The sequence below is a fragment of the Doryrhamphus excisus genome, linkage group LG17, assembly GCF_037039965.1.
Source record: "Doryrhamphus excisus strain RoL-2023G ecotype Guam linkage group LG17, RoL_Dexc_Guam_v1.1, whole genome shotgun sequence".
Classification (NCBI taxonomy): domain Eukaryota; kingdom Metazoa; phylum Chordata; class Actinopteri; order Syngnathiformes; family Syngnathidae; genus Doryrhamphus; species Doryrhamphus excisus.
In genome coordinates, this window is record NC_136373.1 from 1,760,505 (window position 1) to 1,778,908 (window position 18,404).

General features: G+C 41.3%; 3 protein-coding genes across 7 annotated transcripts; all 3 read left to right on the plus strand.

Moving 5' to 3' along the window:
• Positions 1 to 77: 77 nt before the first annotated feature.
• On the plus strand, positions 78 to 3,404 carry LOC131136723 (rho-related GTP-binding protein RhoA-C-like). The gene is made up of 5 exons (XM_058083913.2): positions 78 to 171; positions 982 to 1,137; positions 1,616 to 1,736; positions 1,828 to 1,958; positions 2,032 to 3,404. The coding sequence occupies exons 2-5, from the start codon at positions 982 to 984 to the stop codon at positions 2,203 to 2,205; spliced, it is 582 nt and encodes a 193-aa protein (XP_057939896.2). The 5' UTR covers positions 78 to 171; the 3' UTR covers positions 2,206 to 3,404.
• Positions 3,405 to 3,572: 168 nt separating this feature from the next.
• On the plus strand, positions 3,573 to 14,435 carry rbm10 (RNA binding motif protein 10). 5 transcript variants are annotated; one of them, XM_058083722.2, is made up of 24 exons: positions 3,573 to 3,699; positions 4,097 to 4,154; positions 4,237 to 4,415; positions 4,487 to 4,590; positions 4,676 to 4,843; positions 4,941 to 5,010; positions 6,305 to 6,378; positions 6,943 to 7,029; positions 7,099 to 7,159; positions 7,234 to 7,392; positions 7,479 to 7,639; positions 7,710 to 7,807; positions 8,061 to 8,148; positions 8,871 to 9,078; positions 9,161 to 9,267; positions 9,326 to 9,407; positions 9,506 to 9,597; positions 10,258 to 10,452; positions 11,148 to 11,294; positions 11,547 to 11,600; positions 11,678 to 11,872; positions 12,470 to 12,514; positions 12,609 to 12,664; positions 13,139 to 14,435. In XM_058083722.2, exons 2-24 carry the CDS (start codon positions 4,138 to 4,140, stop codon positions 13,227 to 13,229), a joined length of 2,538 nt encoding a protein of 845 aa, XP_057939705.2. In that variant the 5' UTR covers positions 3,573 to 3,699; positions 4,097 to 4,137; the 3' UTR covers positions 13,230 to 14,435. The 5 variants fall into 5 exon arrangements, with proteins under 5 accessions (XP_057939705.2, XP_057939704.2, XP_057939706.2 ...); XM_058083721.2 differs by having other exon boundaries at positions 3,574 to 3,699; positions 9,155 to 9,267; XM_058083723.2 differs by lacking the exons at positions 4,097 to 4,154; positions 4,237 to 4,415 and having other exon boundaries at positions 3,598 to 3,699; positions 9,155 to 9,267.
• A 478-nt stretch (positions 14,436 to 14,913) lies between these two features.
• lrrc23 (leucine rich repeat containing 23) lies at positions 14,914 to 17,429 on the plus strand. The gene is made up of 8 exons (XM_058083891.2): positions 14,914 to 15,194; positions 16,020 to 16,123; positions 16,195 to 16,315; positions 16,378 to 16,519; positions 16,621 to 16,751; positions 16,830 to 16,966; positions 17,049 to 17,253; positions 17,338 to 17,429. The coding sequence occupies exons 1-8, from the start codon at positions 15,087 to 15,089 to the stop codon at positions 17,356 to 17,358; spliced, it is 969 nt and encodes a 322-aa protein (XP_057939874.2). The 5' UTR covers positions 14,914 to 15,086; the 3' UTR covers positions 17,359 to 17,429.
• The last annotated feature ends 975 nt before the right edge of the window (positions 17,430 to 18,404 follow it).

An 18,404-nucleotide genomic window follows, 5' to 3' on the forward strand; every position in this document is an offset into this window, starting at 1 on the left:
AAATATATGATTTATTTGTTTTAGTCATACTTCACAAGTTTCATTAAGGAACATCACATGATAACATTTACAAGTGATGCCCATTTTACAATGCGCATGCGTTCCAGTAATGGGCGGAGTTAAGTCGGTCGGGAAGGAAGAGCAGAAAGGAGGACACGGGAACATCTAGCGGTAACTCTCTTTCCAGCGACAGCTTTATAACTTTAGTTAGGAGCTTTATGTTTATAAGTTAGATGTAAAGATGCTGTGGTGATTTCATTGTGTGTATTGTCGCAATGTAGACTTTAAATGACAGTTATATGAACCAAGGAAAACCCCCATTAGCCTCCCTTGCTAAAGTTAGCTAGGTTGACAGGCCCAGGATACAGTACTCTACTAATGCTTGTGGGCCATTTATTAATCTGCTAGTAATACTGAGCTAAACCGTTAGTGTGGAGTCAACTAGTTATTTTATTTACTAATTATTGGAAATATCCGTCTACGGTTAGAAATTTTCAGTAAAAAGTTATCTTACGAACAGTCGCCACCAAAACTGCTGCTATTTGTTTATAAGCAGGAGGCAACGTCTCCATGTCTAATGGACTGATGTTTTGGTTATATACTTATTATGCCATCTCTACAGCCTTTCACCTTCTCATCACCGAGAACATATGCTTGACACAACATTAGGTACATTTATTATATGTAATACGGTGCAGTAATTGCATGTATGCTTTTACAAGAGTAATAATATTGACATTGTCAGAATGGTTTTGATTAAACAGTGTTTATAGTGCTGTACAATTACACTGCATCATCATATAAGACTATAAAGTGGCCGTTTGTTTTCAAAACCGTTTTTTGAAAAAAAAAATGTTTAAAGACAGAAATCGTCTATTAAACACAAAGTGCATCTCTGTTATAATCATAATTTCAATATGGTACATCGCAAAAGACTTTTCAAATTGGAATAAACACATACATATTTTTTCTTGTCTGTAGATGGCTGCCATTAGGAAAAAGTTGGTCATTGTTGGAGACGGTGCGTGTGGGAAGACTTGTCTCCTCATCGTCTTCAGTAAGGACCAGTTTCCAGAGGTCTACGTCCCCACCGTGTTTGAGAACTACGTGGCGGACATTGAAGTGGACGGCAAACAGGTGAGACACAAAACAACTGGCTATGTCGGGCAGAGGTGTTTTGTGCAGACTTGCGATGCGATTCCTAGTGATTTAATGTGGTTATTTCACAATACGCATATTTCAAGAAACCAGTTAATATGAGCGAGATAACAATGCACGTCATTGGGAAATGCCTGTTTTCGACCATGAAGCCCTCTAACAATGTTACATGCTGTGATCATGCATGACAGTAACATGTAATAGTTGTAGTATCTTGCTATATTATGATGATTTAAAACACTACAGAAACTAGCAAATATGTATTTTGTGCGTGTTTTTTTCTGCTGATAGTATTTACTGTACCTTGAATCAATATACTCAATGCAGTTAGTTTTAGTCTACCAGAATTAGTTTATCTTTGCTGTATTTTCTATGAGATTTATGACATGTTTCTGCTTCATATTGTTTTTTTTGGATGCTAAAAGTTCACCATGCAATGCTCTTTGTCTCCTTTCAGGTGGAACTGGCACTTTGGGATACAGCAGGCCAGGAGGACTATGACAGACTGAGGCCTCTCTCCTACCCGGACACAGATGTTATTCTCATGTGTTTCTCAGTTGACAGCCCCGACAGTTTAGGTACGGTTTATGCAACGCTCACCCCCCTGAATACTTTGGATTTCAACATCAATGCAACATATGGTCCTAATGGCTGTTCAATTCGCTGTAGAGAACATTCCAGAAAAGTGGACGCCTGAAGTGAAACACTTTTGTCCAAATGTTCCCATCATCCTGGTGGGCAATAAAAAAGATCTGCGTAATGATGAGCACACCAGACGGGAGCTTGCCAAGATGAAACAGGTCTGGCATTTCACAATATCATCTTTTGTTTCCGAAATCTAAATATAAAGAGTCTGGTCGAAATGTTTTACAGGAACCTGTTCGATATGATGACGGCAAAGAGATGTCGAGCCGCATCAACGCCTCTGGCTACCAGGAGTGCTCCGCCAAAACCAAAGATGGCGTGCGGGAGGTTTTTGAGATGGCGACTCGTGCGGCGTTGCAAGCCAAAAAGCGCAGCAAGAAGTCCTACTGTGTTCTGCTATAGAGTTGCGGCAGAATGGGAAGCTGACCCTCCAGCGCACATGGAGAGCTTGCATTGAGAATAGAGCTGGGGTGGGACGGGGGGGCCTAACAAACATATGGCCGCTCAATTTGTGATCGATCACCCATTGCACAACGGCAAAATCAAACAGATCTGCAACAATTTCGGGGGGTTCAAACGTGCCAACATTGTCACAGAGACAAAGGCATAAGTCAATGGGCACATCTCACAGGTAAATAAGTGATAAATATAACATTATAAGGTTATTGATCGAGACGATGTCTTAAGTGTTTTTCTTACTACACAGTATCGCCTACATGTAGTGCCTTGAGAGTAGTAATCGGACCGAGTAAGATAACTTGATGAGACGCTATTTGTCATTTGTAGTACCAAACATTTGAACACCTCTGTTGGCTTGCCTCCCATCAGGCCTATCTTCTGACTCAGGCCCAAATCAGATTTCATGAGGTATTTTTTTCCCCCCATACCGATAGCTATAGAGTAGATGTATGAGTGCAGCCATGTGGTGCTTTGTTTCCTCTAGTGCAGGTCTGCATGCAGTGAATGTGTGTACATTTTATGGCTGTGTACGTACCGTGTTCGTCTATCTAAACCACTCGTGTCCATGCCAGAGTTACCCCCCCTCCCCCCTCGATCGCCATGTCGTTTGGCTCGGCCTGGTAATAAAATGAACAGCTTCTCAGAGTGATATAGAAACCTCCACTTTATGGACGACCATAATAAGTAGAGGCACAATCAGGTTATCTTGAGACTTTTAGGACCTTTGTATGTGTGAAAGAGATTTGATTTTTTTTTTTTAATCAGTGGGTCAAATCTTGAGTAGTGTAGTTGATAAATTTCAATATTATTTCCAGTAGATGATAGGTTTATTACTATAATGTCCATGATGTACTATTTGTCTCACAAGGCCTTGTAAGGACATTTTAATGTGTATTTTATTTGCCTTTGACTCAAATCTCTTCAGCATTCTTAATGATTGTTACTATTGTATTATAACTTTATAATGTTGACTATCATTGTCTTTGTTTTTTTAACACGCAATTAATCCTGATTAGCTGATTTTGTAACCATAGTGTCATTGAATTCATTGGCGGGTGGGTTTTTTGTTGTTTTTTTTGTTCTTCGGCGTTGGGATTTCTGCATTTATTTTTGTTTCCCTGAATAAAGCTGGTTTTAGGGTATTGTGTTGAAAAGGGCATGTTTTAATTAATTTTTTTTGGTTTGAATTGCTAATTCAACAGAGCTCTGAAAACGGAAACATCAGCATCACGTGACAGCCCCCTTTTGTCTGCGCCCATTTCTTTCGCCCAATTATCAGCGACCTTAATGTAGCCGTTGCCCAATCAGAATAGAGTAATGCATTAGTCCCTCCCACTCAAATGGTACCTTACTGTGGCCATTTTATTTTCGGCGTTCGAAATTAAAACAATTTCATTTTGGTGTTAACTTGGCGAATGTGGCTTGTATAAAAAGCTGGTAAGTATTCCCATTATTATCATATCTGTAATGTCAAGGACATACAATAACTGATAAACGCTGGGGACAACTTGCTAGCATTGCTTAGCGTAGTTAGCCTGGAGGCTAACATGACCGTCACACGTCATTGTTGAAAAGGCTTGTTGGTCTGTTGTGTTACTCATAATTATACACAATACAATCTTACTATTGCATATTATTTATCGTGTATTAATGTTTGGCGTGGTTAAGCAGGGACCGGGATTCAAAGTTCTCAAAGTCTAATATCTACATCGTAATGCAGGAGTAGATACAGGAAATGTCAGTCAACCCGACGTTCAGTATTTCTATCCGTAATTTAGAAATGTCTTTTTTGAGTTTTGGTCGAATTGATTATTGAAAATAATTTTACCTTCAGGGTGTTTATGCTGGAACTGGGAATAGCGTCAGTGGATCAGTATGGACACCGAGGGGAGGTGAGCTGTGTGTGTTTTCAGATCACTTTTCTTCATCAGAGGAGGTCATTTGTCATATAAGTAAGGTGTCATCTGTGTTCAGGGGTGGGCGAGGTGATCGCATGGGTCGATATTGCAACAGCCATAATGACCTCAACTTTCGGGACATGGATTACCGTGGTTATGGCCACGACGAGGAGGCTGCAGATGCAGACTGTATTACCGGAATGAATGAGGACAGACCCTATATTCACAGTGAAACATCTCCAGACACCTTAGCAGGTCAACCAGGGTCCACAGAGGGAATAGTAATGCTGGTAAAACCTGTGCTGACAACTCTATCCTACATTTAGGAAGTCGAGAAGGCGACTGGGGTTGCGGTGGTCCACAAATGGAGCACAACATACGCATGCACAAAGAGGAGCAAAGATTCCCGTATGCAGCAAGAATGAGAAAAGTAAGTCGGACTACAACCGGAGCTTTTAACCTCAAACTTACTTCATTTGTTATATGTATTGCTAATTTATTATTGATATATACAGGCATTTCCAGTTAAACCAGAGGAACATGGTTGTAGTTCTGAGCCAGATTTGTCTCAAGAGGAGCTGGATCAAAGGGACCAGGATTACCGTGCTGATATGGACTACAATCAAAAGCCCAGCAACATTATAATGCTTCGAATGCTCCCGCCCAACGCCACTGCTAATGAGGTTTGTGAATGTTATATATGTTGCCCTTTTTTGTGTTTTCCGCCATTGTGATGCAATTTTGTTGGCGCGCTCATGTTTAATAGAAATGTGTCAACAGATCCGGGCAAGACTTCAGGAACAGGGGATCCAGCCTAGGGAGGTTCGGCTCATGAGGAACAAATCATCAGGTGAGAACTTGTCCATTTCCATGTTTTTTTTTTATTTTTGGACTCACCCACGGCCATCCATTTAAACTTAAAAAAAATGCTGCATGTCACCGGCTCAAAAAAGAAAATAACAATTAGCATATGTCGCTAATTGTGGTGTGTACCTTTCACAATTGGGAGTTAATTCATAAAAATAATTCACATAGATTGGTATTCACATAGATTTCTATAACGCATACACACTCAAAAAAAAATCAACAATTTGTAGTCACAATGTTGTTATGATTGGCTTGTTGGCATGTTCAACGATAGTTGCTAAACTTTGTCAAATCACTGTCATCACCTGGCAGCAAACATAAATAGTGTGTGAGCAGGAATAGGGCCCTCAAGACATCCCCTTTAATATTAAAGGGGCCCTATGATGCTTTTTCCACTTTTCTGCCCTATAAATGTAGTTGGAATGTTGTGTTCTTTTGTTAAATGTTGCCAAAAAAACACTCAGTGAGTGGATATTCTTATTCTTTGTGTGTGTGTGTGTGTGTCTTCATCACGCTGACACAATAAAAACATTCACACGTGTCAGAGGAGTATCTCACCATTTCTGCAAGTCAAGTTTATAGTTTTTATCCATAACACTTACCTGTATTTTTCTTCCCCCCCCTCTCATCTCCCGTCATTAATCTACCATATTTGTGTGACTGAGTACACGGACAAAGCTGACAAAACGTAATGGATGACCTGATAGTAAAGTACCTGATGGTCAGCGTTACTGCGTGCTGCGCTGTTGTGGTGGTGTTTACACGTGCTAACCTCTAGTGCTGCTATGCGGTGTGTTCTTTGACTCAGCCACACGGGCATCCACAGTACTGTTTTTCACACACTTTATGTAGTTTTTTTTTTTTTTTTTTGGACAAATCACACCGGCTTACTAAAACTAACTAGTTTACCCTCGATAAGTATGTGGATGTTGTCAGTTAATAATGTCGACCATTAAATGACTGCACTGTGTGTTTCTTGTGTTGACACATGGGTTTGTGTTAAATTGAGGTGCGAGGAGAAGTCTCTCCTTTCTTGATTGACGTCACTGAAAAACCTCATCGCCTCCTCCTCACCGTGAAGTCTTAAAAGTGGCTCTCCTTGCTGTTACGTTTCTAAATTCCAAAGGAGAGCGCTTGTTTGTTGTTTTTTTTTTATTAGTGCTGATACAGGGTCTCTCTCTCTCTCTCCTCTGTACACAAAGCACTAACCCCTCACTGCGTTGTTGTCATGTTGTTGTTGTTGTTATTCGGTAACCATGGCGCTGGGCGGTGTCCAGGTCAGAGCCGAGGATTCGCCTTCGTCGAGTTTAATCTCATACAGGAGGCCACCTGCTGGATGGAGACCAACCAGGTCACTCTCCCGAACACACATCACACACACACATTGCATACCTATACGCATCACCTCACGCATGCTTTACGTTAAATTGTAGCATGCCGTTTTTGCTCAGGAAGACAGGTAAGTAATAATGACATGACTGTTAAACTAGTAGGTGGTTGCAAAACATAACTCATACTATTATTATTCTATTTATAGAATGGGATTGTATGTACAGTACACTCAAATATTTCAACTATATCACATAGTTTTTTGTAGAAGATGGTGTAAGGGAGAGGTGATGTCTACATTACTGTGAGGAGAATTCCCCTTAAGGGGGGGGGCACAGTCCAACAGTGCAATAAATACACAGAAGGACATCAACGTACAATCTTTCTTTAAAGCTGAAGGTTCCTATTCTCATTTGCCCTCTGTCTTTCCGACTCCGTTCTAGTTTCTTTCTTTCTTTCTCTCTCTCTCTGGTCCCCCTAATTCACTCTCATCTCTGAGATGAGGCCTCACTCTGATGTGTGTGGCCTAATTATTGCTGATAGTCATATCATATGTTCCCCTCCCTCTCTTTACTACTTCTTTCAGGGCGTGCTGTTGATTCTGGGACATCGGGTGTCGATGCACTACAGCAACCCTAAACCGCGAGCCAATGAGGACTGGCTTTGCAACAAGGTTCATTTCGGATAGTCGCTCAGTCACAGCGGCGGCTTTTCTTTTTAATACGTCTTTTTACCGTTCCAGTGTGGTGTACAAAACTTTAAGAGGAGGGAAAGGTGCTTCAAATGCAGCGCACCCAAATCGGGTAAAGATTGTTTCTATACGTTGTCTCGTTTGCAAAAAAGCACACGCTCAAAGATGTTTTTTTTTTTTTTTCAGAGGCTGAATTGAAGTTGCCCCAGTTGCAAAAAGATTTTGGTCAAGGTCTTAAAAAGGAGGGAGCTCAAGGTTTGCTGCCCCTTCCGGCACCTTTTCACTGCTCTAGTCTTTCCGTCCTCCCGGGCCAAGTCGCACAGCAGGCGGATGTTGCCAACGACAGTGAGTTGTTTAGATTACAACCCGATTTGATATTAGCTGCTTCTTACCTGAAAGTTTAACTAAAATAATCCTTTCCTCAACACCAGCTCTGATACTCAGAAACCTCGGCCCGCACACGTCAGTGGAAGCCATTTTGTCTTCCTTGGCTTCTTTTGCCACTCTGTCGCCTTCCAACATTCGCCTCATCAAGGACAAGCACACGCATCTCAACAGGGGCTTTGCTTTTCTGCAGCTCACCACCATCGTGGTGAGACGCATCATAGGAAGAAATTAAACAGTCACCCTTTTACTCACGGGATTCCCTGTTTTGTAACTAGGAGGCATCCCAGCTGCTACAGATCTTGCAGGCTCTCCAACCACCTCTGTGTGTTGATGGGAAGGTTGTTGTTGTGGAGTTTGCCAAAGGTTCCAAACGGTAAGGCTTTTGCTGGTAGCAATGTAAAATAAAAAAAATAGTGCATATTGTTAAAATATTGCTGAATGTATAGTCTTGAGTGAGGCATGTTAGGTGCAATATTGGGCTCCCTGAGTGCAGGATTCATACTGAAACAGAACAACAATATATTTTATGTTAGCTTAATTATCATCTCTTATTAGGGAGACTATTGCCTCTCTTTTCACTGTTATCTGTTCCTTCACCACAATAATGTTTGCCCCCCCCCACCCAGAGATGTGTTTCTGACAGACAGCAGTAAAGTGAGTGCTGCTACAGTGGCCAGCACAGCAATTGCTGCAGCACAGTGGGCTGTCACACAGGTAACCCGAAGCATAGCATCATAGCTTTTATTTCAGACAATCGCTACGTTTACATGCAGTCAATATTCATCCGGAATCACCCGTTTACATGCCTGAAGAAAACCGCGTTATTCCTGTATACATGGTAATTGTAAACAATCAGGATATTTGTCTACATAAACAACACAATTAAGGCGTCTATAGACATAAAGGACAAACTTTATTCTGTCTTCCACTACATGAATGAGATGCTTAGTTTCCTCCTCGCTTCAAAAATGTGCAGTTTTGCATGCCGCCATGTTTTCAAATTTAATACTTCCTGTCAAAGACCCAAGATTCCTTTTGAATGGAACATGTGCAGAACACAAATCAATATTGCTTTTGATGGGATATCCTGATGACCCAATATTCAGATTGAAAAAGGAGTAACCCAGGCTAATATTCTGGTTTTAAACCAGACTAAGAGCATATTCAGGCTTTTCATAAGGTTTTTTTGGGTTATTGCTAATATTCCGGTTATGATAGGGTGATGTGACTGCATGTAAACGTAGCCAATGCCCATACAAGGTCTTGTAAAAAAGAATTTCTTTTGTTTACATGCAAACTGTTGTTCATTAAAACGTTCTTTTTTCCAAAAACTTCACCCTCAGTGAAAACAATAAGTACATTGTACAGAGATGCCCTGCGGGGTTTACATCATGATGTATTGTCATTCATTTGTTCAATGTGTTTTTCATTCTCAGAATGCACAAAATGGTTCAGCTGGGGGGCAGGGCACGGAATATAGTGAGCTGTATCAGCAGCGAGCGGCCATAACGTACAACCAGGGTGGTAATGACTATTCTGTGCCAGATGGGCTGCATTTTAAAGTCCAGGCAGACTCCAGGGTTTCTACATTGCCGAATCCAGGAAAACCTCTAATGGGGGTTTATACAAGAGGAACTACTCCAGGTTGATTGTCATTTGCTGAGATGTTTCCCATATGATGTGTGATTATATACATTTGACTTTAACATATTCCTTCAAGGCGCAGTGATTCCAGCTAAGGCCTTGACATCCTGTCTAGGTGTTGTGCAGCAGCCTCCTCAACATACTCCAGCTGCCGTCACCAAAACGGCTTCCACCACGCCAGCCAGCCAGGTACCATTTGCCTATCATCGCCATCTTTTTGCATTACTTCAACTTTGTGTTTTTCCAGGTTGAAATAGTTGGAAAACCACAAGCGGCCGGTGCCAACCAGCCTGCAACGCCAGGCACTGAACATGAGCTCCAACGATATCGTAAGGCTTACGTGGTCTGCACACGTCTGAACTTGACCTCGTCAGGTTTCTGTTATCTGCAAATGCATGTTGACATATCCCATCTTGTTGTGCTTTAGCTTCGCCGGATGTATCTACATACCAATATGATGAAAGTTCTGGCTACTATTACGACCCACTGACAGGACTGTATTATGACCCAAACTCACAGGTACAGACCGGTAAAGTAAAGATATGAGCCAGAAGTTAAAGGGGAAGTGCACATTTTTGGGAATGGTGCCCATCATGAAACATGAACATTATAACACAAGAAAACGAGGTGCAGTATCTTGCCCTACTTTGATGAGTTAACCCTCCTCCCAAGAAACCTATTTTGTCTGCTCTCCTTGGGATGGCTGCGTCTTCCAGCACGAGACGTGTGCTCCAGTCCTCGGATAAGAAATGATGCTCACGGCAAACCAGCATCTTGTTGAGTTTTTGTAGCGAAATCGAGAGCTCCGTATACACTCTTTTGTCTTTGAATGCGTATGTTGTGGTATCTCGCTAGTATCAATACGCTGAGGAAAGACGTTTCTGTCGGCAAGATACTGTAACTTTGACATGTTGATGCATGATCACAGGCGGTATTTCAAACGATGCAATGTTTTTTTAAGAGGGATTTATAGTCAAGATGGGTGTGTTCCAATGACTGCATTGTAAGCTAGCTGAAATTAACTTGTTTTCTTGTGTTATAATGCACAGAAAAAATAAAGAAATATGTTCATGTTTCACATAAGGATTGTGAATGATGGGCAAAATTCCAAAACAAATTGCACTTCCCCTTTAATACTATTTCGGCCTATTAATCACAGTTTTTACCTTTTTTTTGCAGTACTATTACAACCCTCACACTCAGCATTTCATGTACTGGGAGGGAGAGAAGCACACATACGTTCCGGCACCTTCTGGCCAGTCAAACACAGAAGGTGCCCCCACTGGTGATTGTGCAGCCCAAGTGGACTCCATGTTTGCTAACAATGGCAGTAAGGAGAAAAAAGATAAACCCAAGAGTAAAACTGCTCAGCAGGTACGTTTCACACAATGAGTATGAAAAAGTGAAATCATATGGTCTTCCCTCTTTTAGTTTTTTATTTTATATTTTAATGTTTATGTAAATACATGGGGCTTTAATTTCGGGGCGCACCCCACACAGTGGTAATTATGTGCGCATCCAATTTGGTAGACTAGGCTGCACCGAGATAGTTGAGACATTGTCAGCTTGGCACAGTGAAAATTTCATGACAACACAGCATGCCAAAGGTGCCCTGAAGCGGGTGGGGGGCATACCCAGAATATATCATCAAATGTTCTCCTATTTGGCGATGCAGAGAAGGAATACAGGTGGATCACAAGCACGATGCCTGGATTAGCCTGCCGCTGTGTTTAATGTCACTGTCAGGAACAGGTGACGTGGCCTCCGGGGTGCATGACGCACATTGTGGCCTCTGATGTGCAGTCCAGTGGGCCCTGCGCATTCAAAGGAAATGAGACATGTTCATTTGATTGGTTAATATTACACTCGGCTGTGTTGAACCCTCTCACGCCTTCTCTCCTCCTTCTTTGCCACTTCTGCTAGTGGGAAGGACGGAGGCGTGGGTGCGCCGCGCCGGCCCCACCCCGAAAATAGAGCCCATTGTCTTAACGCACATAATTCACACTACACTTAGTTTGATTGCACGCACCTAAATCGCTCCCGCTTGTGTTTTAATCTTGTGTTGATAGATTGCCAAAGATATGGAGCGATGGGCCAAGACTCTGAACCGACATAAGGAGAACATGCGCTCGGTTTCTTCTTCCCCTGCAGCCGGTTCCACAGATCGCAGAGAATCTGCCAGCGCTGATGCAGGCTACGCTGTTCTGGAAAAAAAGGTGTGATGTACTTCCATATAAGTCCCAAGCTGCAACACAGCCTTAAAAATAGAGGCGTCACAACCCCCCTTCTTGCTTTTGCATATTGTAGCGATACTTAAAACCTTATTATGTGCAATATACAATATATGACAGAAATGCTCAAATCTATCCTGAAAGGTTTATTTATCATTGATTTATGAAAAAAAATGAGTCCTGCTGTGCTAGAATTTGTAACTTTTTTTTTAATAAAAGTGCTTCTCTGCCTCACAGGGGGCGCTATTAGAACGGCCGCAGATGTTTCTGGACCAGCTCAGACAAACAGAAGTAAGAGCATGCTATTTGTCGATTTTGTCGCATAGACTACAAAATACCCTACAAATATCCTTTTATCTTTCACGTAGTCTTCGCCTCCTCAGCACCCGGGTCTTGTCCCAGCGTATAGCGCTGAAAGCGACAGCGAGGAAGAAGGAGGCGAGAGAGATGACAAGGAAGGGAGACTCACCGACTGGGCCAAACTGGCCTGTTTGCTGTGTAGGAGACAGTTTCCGAGCAGAGAGGCCCTTCTTCGGCACCAGCAGCTGTCCGAACTCCACAAGGTTTGTTTCGTTTCACGGCCTTACAAAACCAACCTAATCTAATTGGATAAAATTGGGTGTTCAGATCCAGACGTACTTCAGTTTTAAAAATAGAGGCCAGCAATCTGCATTGGACTAAGCAAAGTATGATTCAAACTAAATTTCAAGACCGGACAGATGAAAAACTGTCAATACGGAGTTATTCCAACAAGTGAAAGAATAACTCGGGGAAGCCGGTATCTCGTGAGGTTGATGTTTACGTTTTACCGCCTATTGACTATTCTGTTTGATTTTCACAATGCATGTAGACAAGAGATTGGAATATTCCTTTCCATTGATACCATTGTTTACTGAAAGGTCATTCGGAAAGAGAAAACTGGTCATGTAAAAACATGGCTACTGTGGAGTGTCTGTGGTGTAAAGACCGGCATAGCGATGTAATATTGGTCTGTGTGGCAACACCTACCTTGTTCCTCCGATAGACTTATTGATGCACGTGTGAGGTTGTAGTGACATTTTGTAACATTTTCGGTTAGTGGTGTGGCACAAGATTTTTCCAATGTAAAAAAACGTGCAGTGTTTGATCAGCTTTTTTTTTTTTTTTTTTTTTGCGTGCAGCAAAATCTGGAGCAGAAAAGAATGCAGGAAAGTGCAAGCAAAGAGGTTAGTCCAAATCATTATTTCTTGTATGTGAGCAAAGTACTGATTCTGTAGTTGTGTTTTTTTTTTGTTGTTGTTGTTTTTTTTTTAATCACAGAGATGTACAGAAGGACTGGAAGCACCTCACTCTAAGAAGAGGAGGTTGAACTCGATGTAAGCAGAATTATTTCCTTTCCACGTTGGTGTGGTTTGTAGTTCTCCAAAATTTATTGCAAATGTTTGCACGTAACACTATAACTATAGCGACTTCATACAAAAGAGTCGCTGAGAGGCTGAAGCCGGGCCTTTACTTTGTTCTGACGCGCCGCACAAAAAAATTCAAAAAATGAGTTTAACCTTTTATTAAAGAAAAATAATAATAATCAAAGTAGCGGTCAACAAAAAATACGGCAACCCAGGTGAACAGGTGCCTATATTACCGAAGCGTCACCGCCCATAACCATTTGACCTACTTCCCTTACACAACAAATCTAAATAATATAAACAATAACAAACACCACTATTCAAATTTAAACTATCATGCACCTACAAAAATCAATCCAAATTAATTAAAGGTTCCTACAATAACGTTCATAGAACTAGTACTTTGGGTGACTGCATTCAACTCATTTAACTCTTCCTCTTTAGCGACGGAATCACAGGATCAAGCCTCGGCGCCCGGATGCTCCAAGGAGGTGTGAAAAAGGGGCTTCTGTTGCACAATATGCAAATAGAGTAGTTCGTTCAACGCAGGACGAAGCATTTACACTCGCCTATTAACACCACATTTGGATTCACTTCACATTTACCTCTTGGCCCCGACCCCGCGGCAGTAGAGGGCGGGATTTTGCACAGAATGCACCTTTTTTTTTTTTTGTTTCGCTTTTCTTTCTCAACGATGCCATTTTATGTTCTCGCTTACTTTTAAAGCTCGTGTTTGACAAACGAGCTTCATTATCATCTTGAAATGTATGTATAGATTTGGACTTTAACGGAATCCTAACAGTCTATGCAGCGATTTAATTTAATGCTTTACACTTTGTCATTCAGTGAATGACTTCTAGTGGTACTGTGTACAATTCTAACCGTACGTTTTTTGGATGAGCACATTTTTCCCCACTGGAGTGGATGGAAAAGTGTCATTTTACTATTAAGCATATCTGCTTAGGAAGGTTGTCTTGTATTGTTTTGGTTTGTAAATGACTGTTAATAGAATACAATAATTCATAGAATTGTATACGTTCATTCATTTTTATTGATTCCTTGTATGTTTTTTTTTTAAGCATAAACTAGTAAACGGTGTTCCGGTAAATGTGATATCAAAATTGAAATGCGCCCATCTTTTATTTTTCGTCGATTCAGCCCCCCAGGTGTCATGAACGCAGCATCTCTACCTCAACATGCTGTTTATGCCTTTTTGATATCTTTGTTGCTAATGGAGGCAATGTTCGAGAATGGTAATGGCCGCCTTATGACATTTAAGTTGGAAGACTAATATGGACATTTTAGAAGGAAAAACAAATTTGTGTTCATATAATTTACACTAATAAATGTCATTGAATCAACTTAGAATATCACAATTTCTGTGCGTGGTCAAAGGCAGCACCTACAATTAGATACCAGTGATTGTTTAACTTAATTTGCAGCCCTTTAAAAATAAAAAAAAAACTGTCAAAAGACTTAAAAGCAAAGATTGTTCAATGTATTTTAGAGGCGGTGACTCGTTCATTCCGTTCACAGAAAAGAACTAGTTCATTTGACCCGTTCGTTCATGACCGACACACCACTAGAACAGAGTGTGCCACCTTGTATTGCGCATGTCATGAATTGTGCTGGGCTGTGAATTGCATAAATAGCTTTGACACAAACACAAAATGGATTGAGTGGAAGCTGCCACTTTTGTTTGCTGACTACTGTAGCGAATAAAGTCGCTTTTTTGGACAAAAACTAGAGAACTTGAGAGGACGTGTGGGGCTTCGTTTATTGACCACAATAACACTGCCAACAAAAAAAAAAACCGCCAACTTCCGTACCACAGTCGCATTTTCTTGACGTCATCCGTGCGCCCATTCGCCTAGCATGACCAATCAATTTACACCAAATTAAACTGTTAAACTAGTGATTCAACACAAAAGGAATTAATTAGTAAATAGTAAAGTACACAGCTGCATAAATGGCAAGTAAATAACATTAAATGTATCAGTGTATTTCTAATGGAAGCTCGCCAAATTACGCTGGTTCCTTTTAAAAACCTAAATGATAGGTCAAACTATTTATTCATTTTAACCCCCCTCTCTCGCCAAAGTTATGCCCTTAATGTAATCATTATATTGTCGAAATGTACCGTCTGTCGTGAGCTGTCAAGATAACAGACATGAAAGAATTGTAAACGCCTTCATTGTATTTAGCAAAGTAGCAAACGCTCCGCCTCGCTTCCTGCACACACTGCAGGCGTCCGTTTCTATGGTAACCATCAACACTTCCCACCCTACCTTAGCGACAGGGGAGTCGTCTGGCAGGGGGAAAAAATTGGTTTATCGAGAGTTAACATTTCCTCTTGAGCTGAGACAATTCTATCCGCAAATGACTGACCAAAATGGACGAAGATGACGCGTCGGATGTGGAAAACGGGGAAGATAATCAGGAAGACAATCAAGAAGAGGAGGAGGAAGAAGAGGAGGAGGAAGAGGACGAAGCCGTTGAGGTAAAATACATGTAATGAATAAATCACCTGCTTGTGTTTACCTTATAACTTTCACTGCTCAATATACACATTGCTGTACACAGATTAAATGTGTGCAATGCTCGAATTGCCCACCAGATGTCGCCGTGGCGCCGTTTCGGTTCGCCCTGCACATGTTTGTCTATACGTGCTCTTTTTGACATAACCACATAAGCAATGAGGATTGGCTAAAATTTTGTAAAAATTACGTCTTCAGCCAATCAGAGAATTTGGGTGGGCGGGTGTTTGGAGCACCTAAGCTATGAAGATTGGCTAAAGTTTAGTGAAATTGTGTATTCAGCCAATCAGAGAACTTAAGTGGGCGGGTGTTTATCGCTCATAAAGCAATGAAGATTGGCTAAAGTTCAGCCAATCAGAGAACTTGAGTGGGCGGGTGTTTAGAGCACATAAGCAATGAGGATTTGATAAAAATTTGGTAAGATTGCGTATTCAGCCAATCAGAGAACTTAGGTGGGCGGGTGCTTAGAGCACATAAGCAGTGAGGATTGGCTAAAGTTTAGTAAGATTTTGTATTCAACCAATCAGAGAACTTAAGTGGGCGGGTGTTTAGATGGCGAGCGAGGTTGCCAAATACAAGTACAGACACTACTTTAACCTCGTTGAGGTCAAAGGTAAAAATGTACACGTCGAATGTACATTATGTCCCCAGCAGGGGCGAGTAATGCAATAGTTACTTTTACTGCTAACTGGTTACTTTTTTAGTGGAATAACTCAGTAACTCAGTTTTATTTTGGAGAGGTAACTAGTAACTATAACGTGTATATACTATAACACTGTCTTCCCCAGCTTCGCCCACTGAGTCAAGATATCATCATCCCCGGTCTCTCTTTGCTGTGCCGAACAGGGAACGGACTGAGGCACGCGTTCATTAAAGTGGTCCTGAGTGACAAGTATGACAGCAAATGACAAACAACAGCAAATTTGTCTCGGAATTTAACAAAAATGTGCTTGCACTCAACAGAGGACTAAGCGACATTGTTGCCATCAGCAATTACATTCACCTACGTTTCATGGACGTGTCCAGCAACCGCATTTCCGACCTTTCACCCCTGGCGTCTCTCACCCAGCTTCTTTGGCTCAAGGTAAGAATCACGACTTTTATTCCCGCACTTGACTTTCATTTAACATCAGGACCGCTGTGTAGGTTGACAGGAATATCGTAACCTACTTCCAAGGACAAGCTTTCGCTCAGCTAGCCTACCTGCAGTGGCTGAGTATGGCTGGAAACCGGCTCACAGACGTGGATGGTCTTGTTGGACCGTCTTTGGAGAGTCTTATTCTTTCAGGTTGTCCTGATGATTTGTAAACACTGTATTGACTTTGATATGATCCAATTTTGGTGTCTATTTTCAAGGTTTTATTGTTGTATTTGAAACTTTTCCCACAGAGAACCGAATACAGACTATAAACGGTCTCGAAAGTGGACATTTTTCCAAACTGGTGACACTGGAGCTGAGGGGGAACCGCTTAAGTACAACCAAAGGCATCAACCTTCCCAACCTGCAGCGGTTATATCTGGTAATAAATCTTATTATGATTTGGCCGTGATATAAATAAACTAGACTGGAAACATTTCTGTTGTTTCTCTGCACTCAGGCCCAAAATGCTATTAAAAGTCTGGATGGCTTGGATCAGTTGCAGAGCCTCACCACTCTCCACCTTCGTAAAAACAAACTAGCTAATGTTGACGGGCTCAGCTCCGAAATGAAATGTCTCCAGTACCTCAACATCAGGTAGACGCGACTACACAGTAACGATGATCGGCGCTCTTTAATTCCGAAGGCACCACACAACATTCCTGTGTCGCTCCTTCAGAAGCAACGATATCCTTGATGAGACCTGCCTGCGGTCGCTTGGCCAAGTGTCAAAAACCCTGCGAGTCTTGATCCTGTCTGAGAATCCACTGGACGGGAACGCAGACTACCGACCGTATGTTCTAACTCTGATTCCCAATTTGGAACGTCTTGATAAAGAGCCGGTTTCCCTTGAGGAGAGAGCTGAGGTGTGGAAGGCAGTCAAGGTAAATAGAAGTTTCAGCTCTTGCATTTTTAAGGAAGGTTTCTTCCTGTTTTTGCTTGCTCTGAAGGTGTTTGTATCCTTTCAGGAACTCAATGAAGACGGCTAAAGTGGAACTTTGCAGGAAACCCTCCATGAACTTCCTGGAAAAGACAAATGTCTATGCTAAAAACCTTAAAATTATTTAACAATGTAATGGTAAAGGGACAGTAACATCGGATGGGCTATATGTCAGATTCTTGGTGAAAATATGAGACCTGTAATTCCACTCGCACACCTTGTCATCGAGCCGTTTCATGTCTTGAAAGAAGTGGGCGTAGCTGTGGTTCTGGGAAATTTTGTTGCGACGCAACCGCAAAGTACTTTGTAGAGGAAGAATATAAGGGCAAAGGCCACTGCAACAATAACAACGTTGAAATGATTGACATATCCACCTGAGACCCAGCGATGGACAAGCGTTTTAAACGCATATACAAGAATAAAAGCAGTTGTGCTGTGCATATGTGATTTGTTGGGGGTTTGACACAAGACAGATTTATTACATTTATTCGAATATTATGTGTAGAAAGGTAGCAATTGTATGGGAAGCCGTTTAGGACAAAACATAGCAAAAATCTGTACACACACACACACAAACACTGATAATGGGTACACATGCGATGAATATTCACACGACGGTAGTAGTTTGTCTAGTTTGTCTGTGTATAAACTTACATTATTCATATTTTGTGTGTAAAAATAAACTCAGTGCGCCCTGAAGCTAATATCAGGTAACCGGAAGGCAACCTACAATTGTTTGTTTACAGGAAGCCCGCCAATGGTTCAACTTCCGTTTTTGCTGCTTCAAAATAGTTTTCTTAATATTATACATTTTTATAATCTATGCTATAAAAACGTCCTACTTGAGAGACAATGATTCATTGTTAATTATTTTGCGTAGATTTACAATCTTTTACGAACAAACCACCTCACTTGCCGGGTAAATTGAAGTTTAAGCATGTTGTGTGTATTGTATTATGAAACAGGAAGTCGTAGTATTCTGCAGCATCGGGTGATCTCCGGTTACGCAGACAACATAAATATTGTTGCATATTGTTTTCACACAAGACACGATTTCTGAATAGACTCAATATTAATGTAATATTAATTGAATAA

Bases quoted from the DNA above. Each gene is read 5' to 3' on its own strand.
- LOC131136723 (XM_058083913.2), top strand. From the start codon at position 982: ATGGCTGCCATTAGGAAAAAGTTGGTCATTGTTGGAGACGGTGCGTGT. The intron at 1,138-1,615 runs GTGAGACACAAA...GTCTCCTTTCAG, and splicing joins TTGAAGTGGACGGCAAACAG to GTGGAACTGGCACTTTGGGA. The intron at 1,737-1,827 runs GTACGGTTTATG...AATTCGCTGTAG, and splicing joins TGACAGCCCCGACAGTTTAG to AGAACATTCCAGAAAAGTGG.
- lrrc23 (XM_058083891.2), top strand. From the start codon at position 15,087: ATGGACGAAGATGACGCGTCGGATGTGGAAAACGGGGAAGATAATCAG. The intron at 16,124-16,194 runs GTATGACAGCAA...TGCACTCAACAG, and splicing joins AAAGTGGTCCTGAGTGACAA to AGGACTAAGCGACATTGTTG. The intron at 16,316-16,377 runs GTAAGAATCACG...ACCGCTGTGTAG, and splicing joins CCCAGCTTCTTTGGCTCAAG to GTTGACAGGAATATCGTAAC.
- rbm10 (XM_058083721.2), top strand. The intron at 8,149-8,870 runs GTAACCCGAAGC...TTTCATTCTCAG, and splicing joins CACAGTGGGCTGTCACACAG to AATGCACAAAATGGTTCAGC. The intron at 9,408-9,505 runs GTAAGGCTTACG...GTTGTGCTTTAG, and splicing joins ACATGAGCTCCAACGATATC to CTTCGCCGGATGTATCTACA.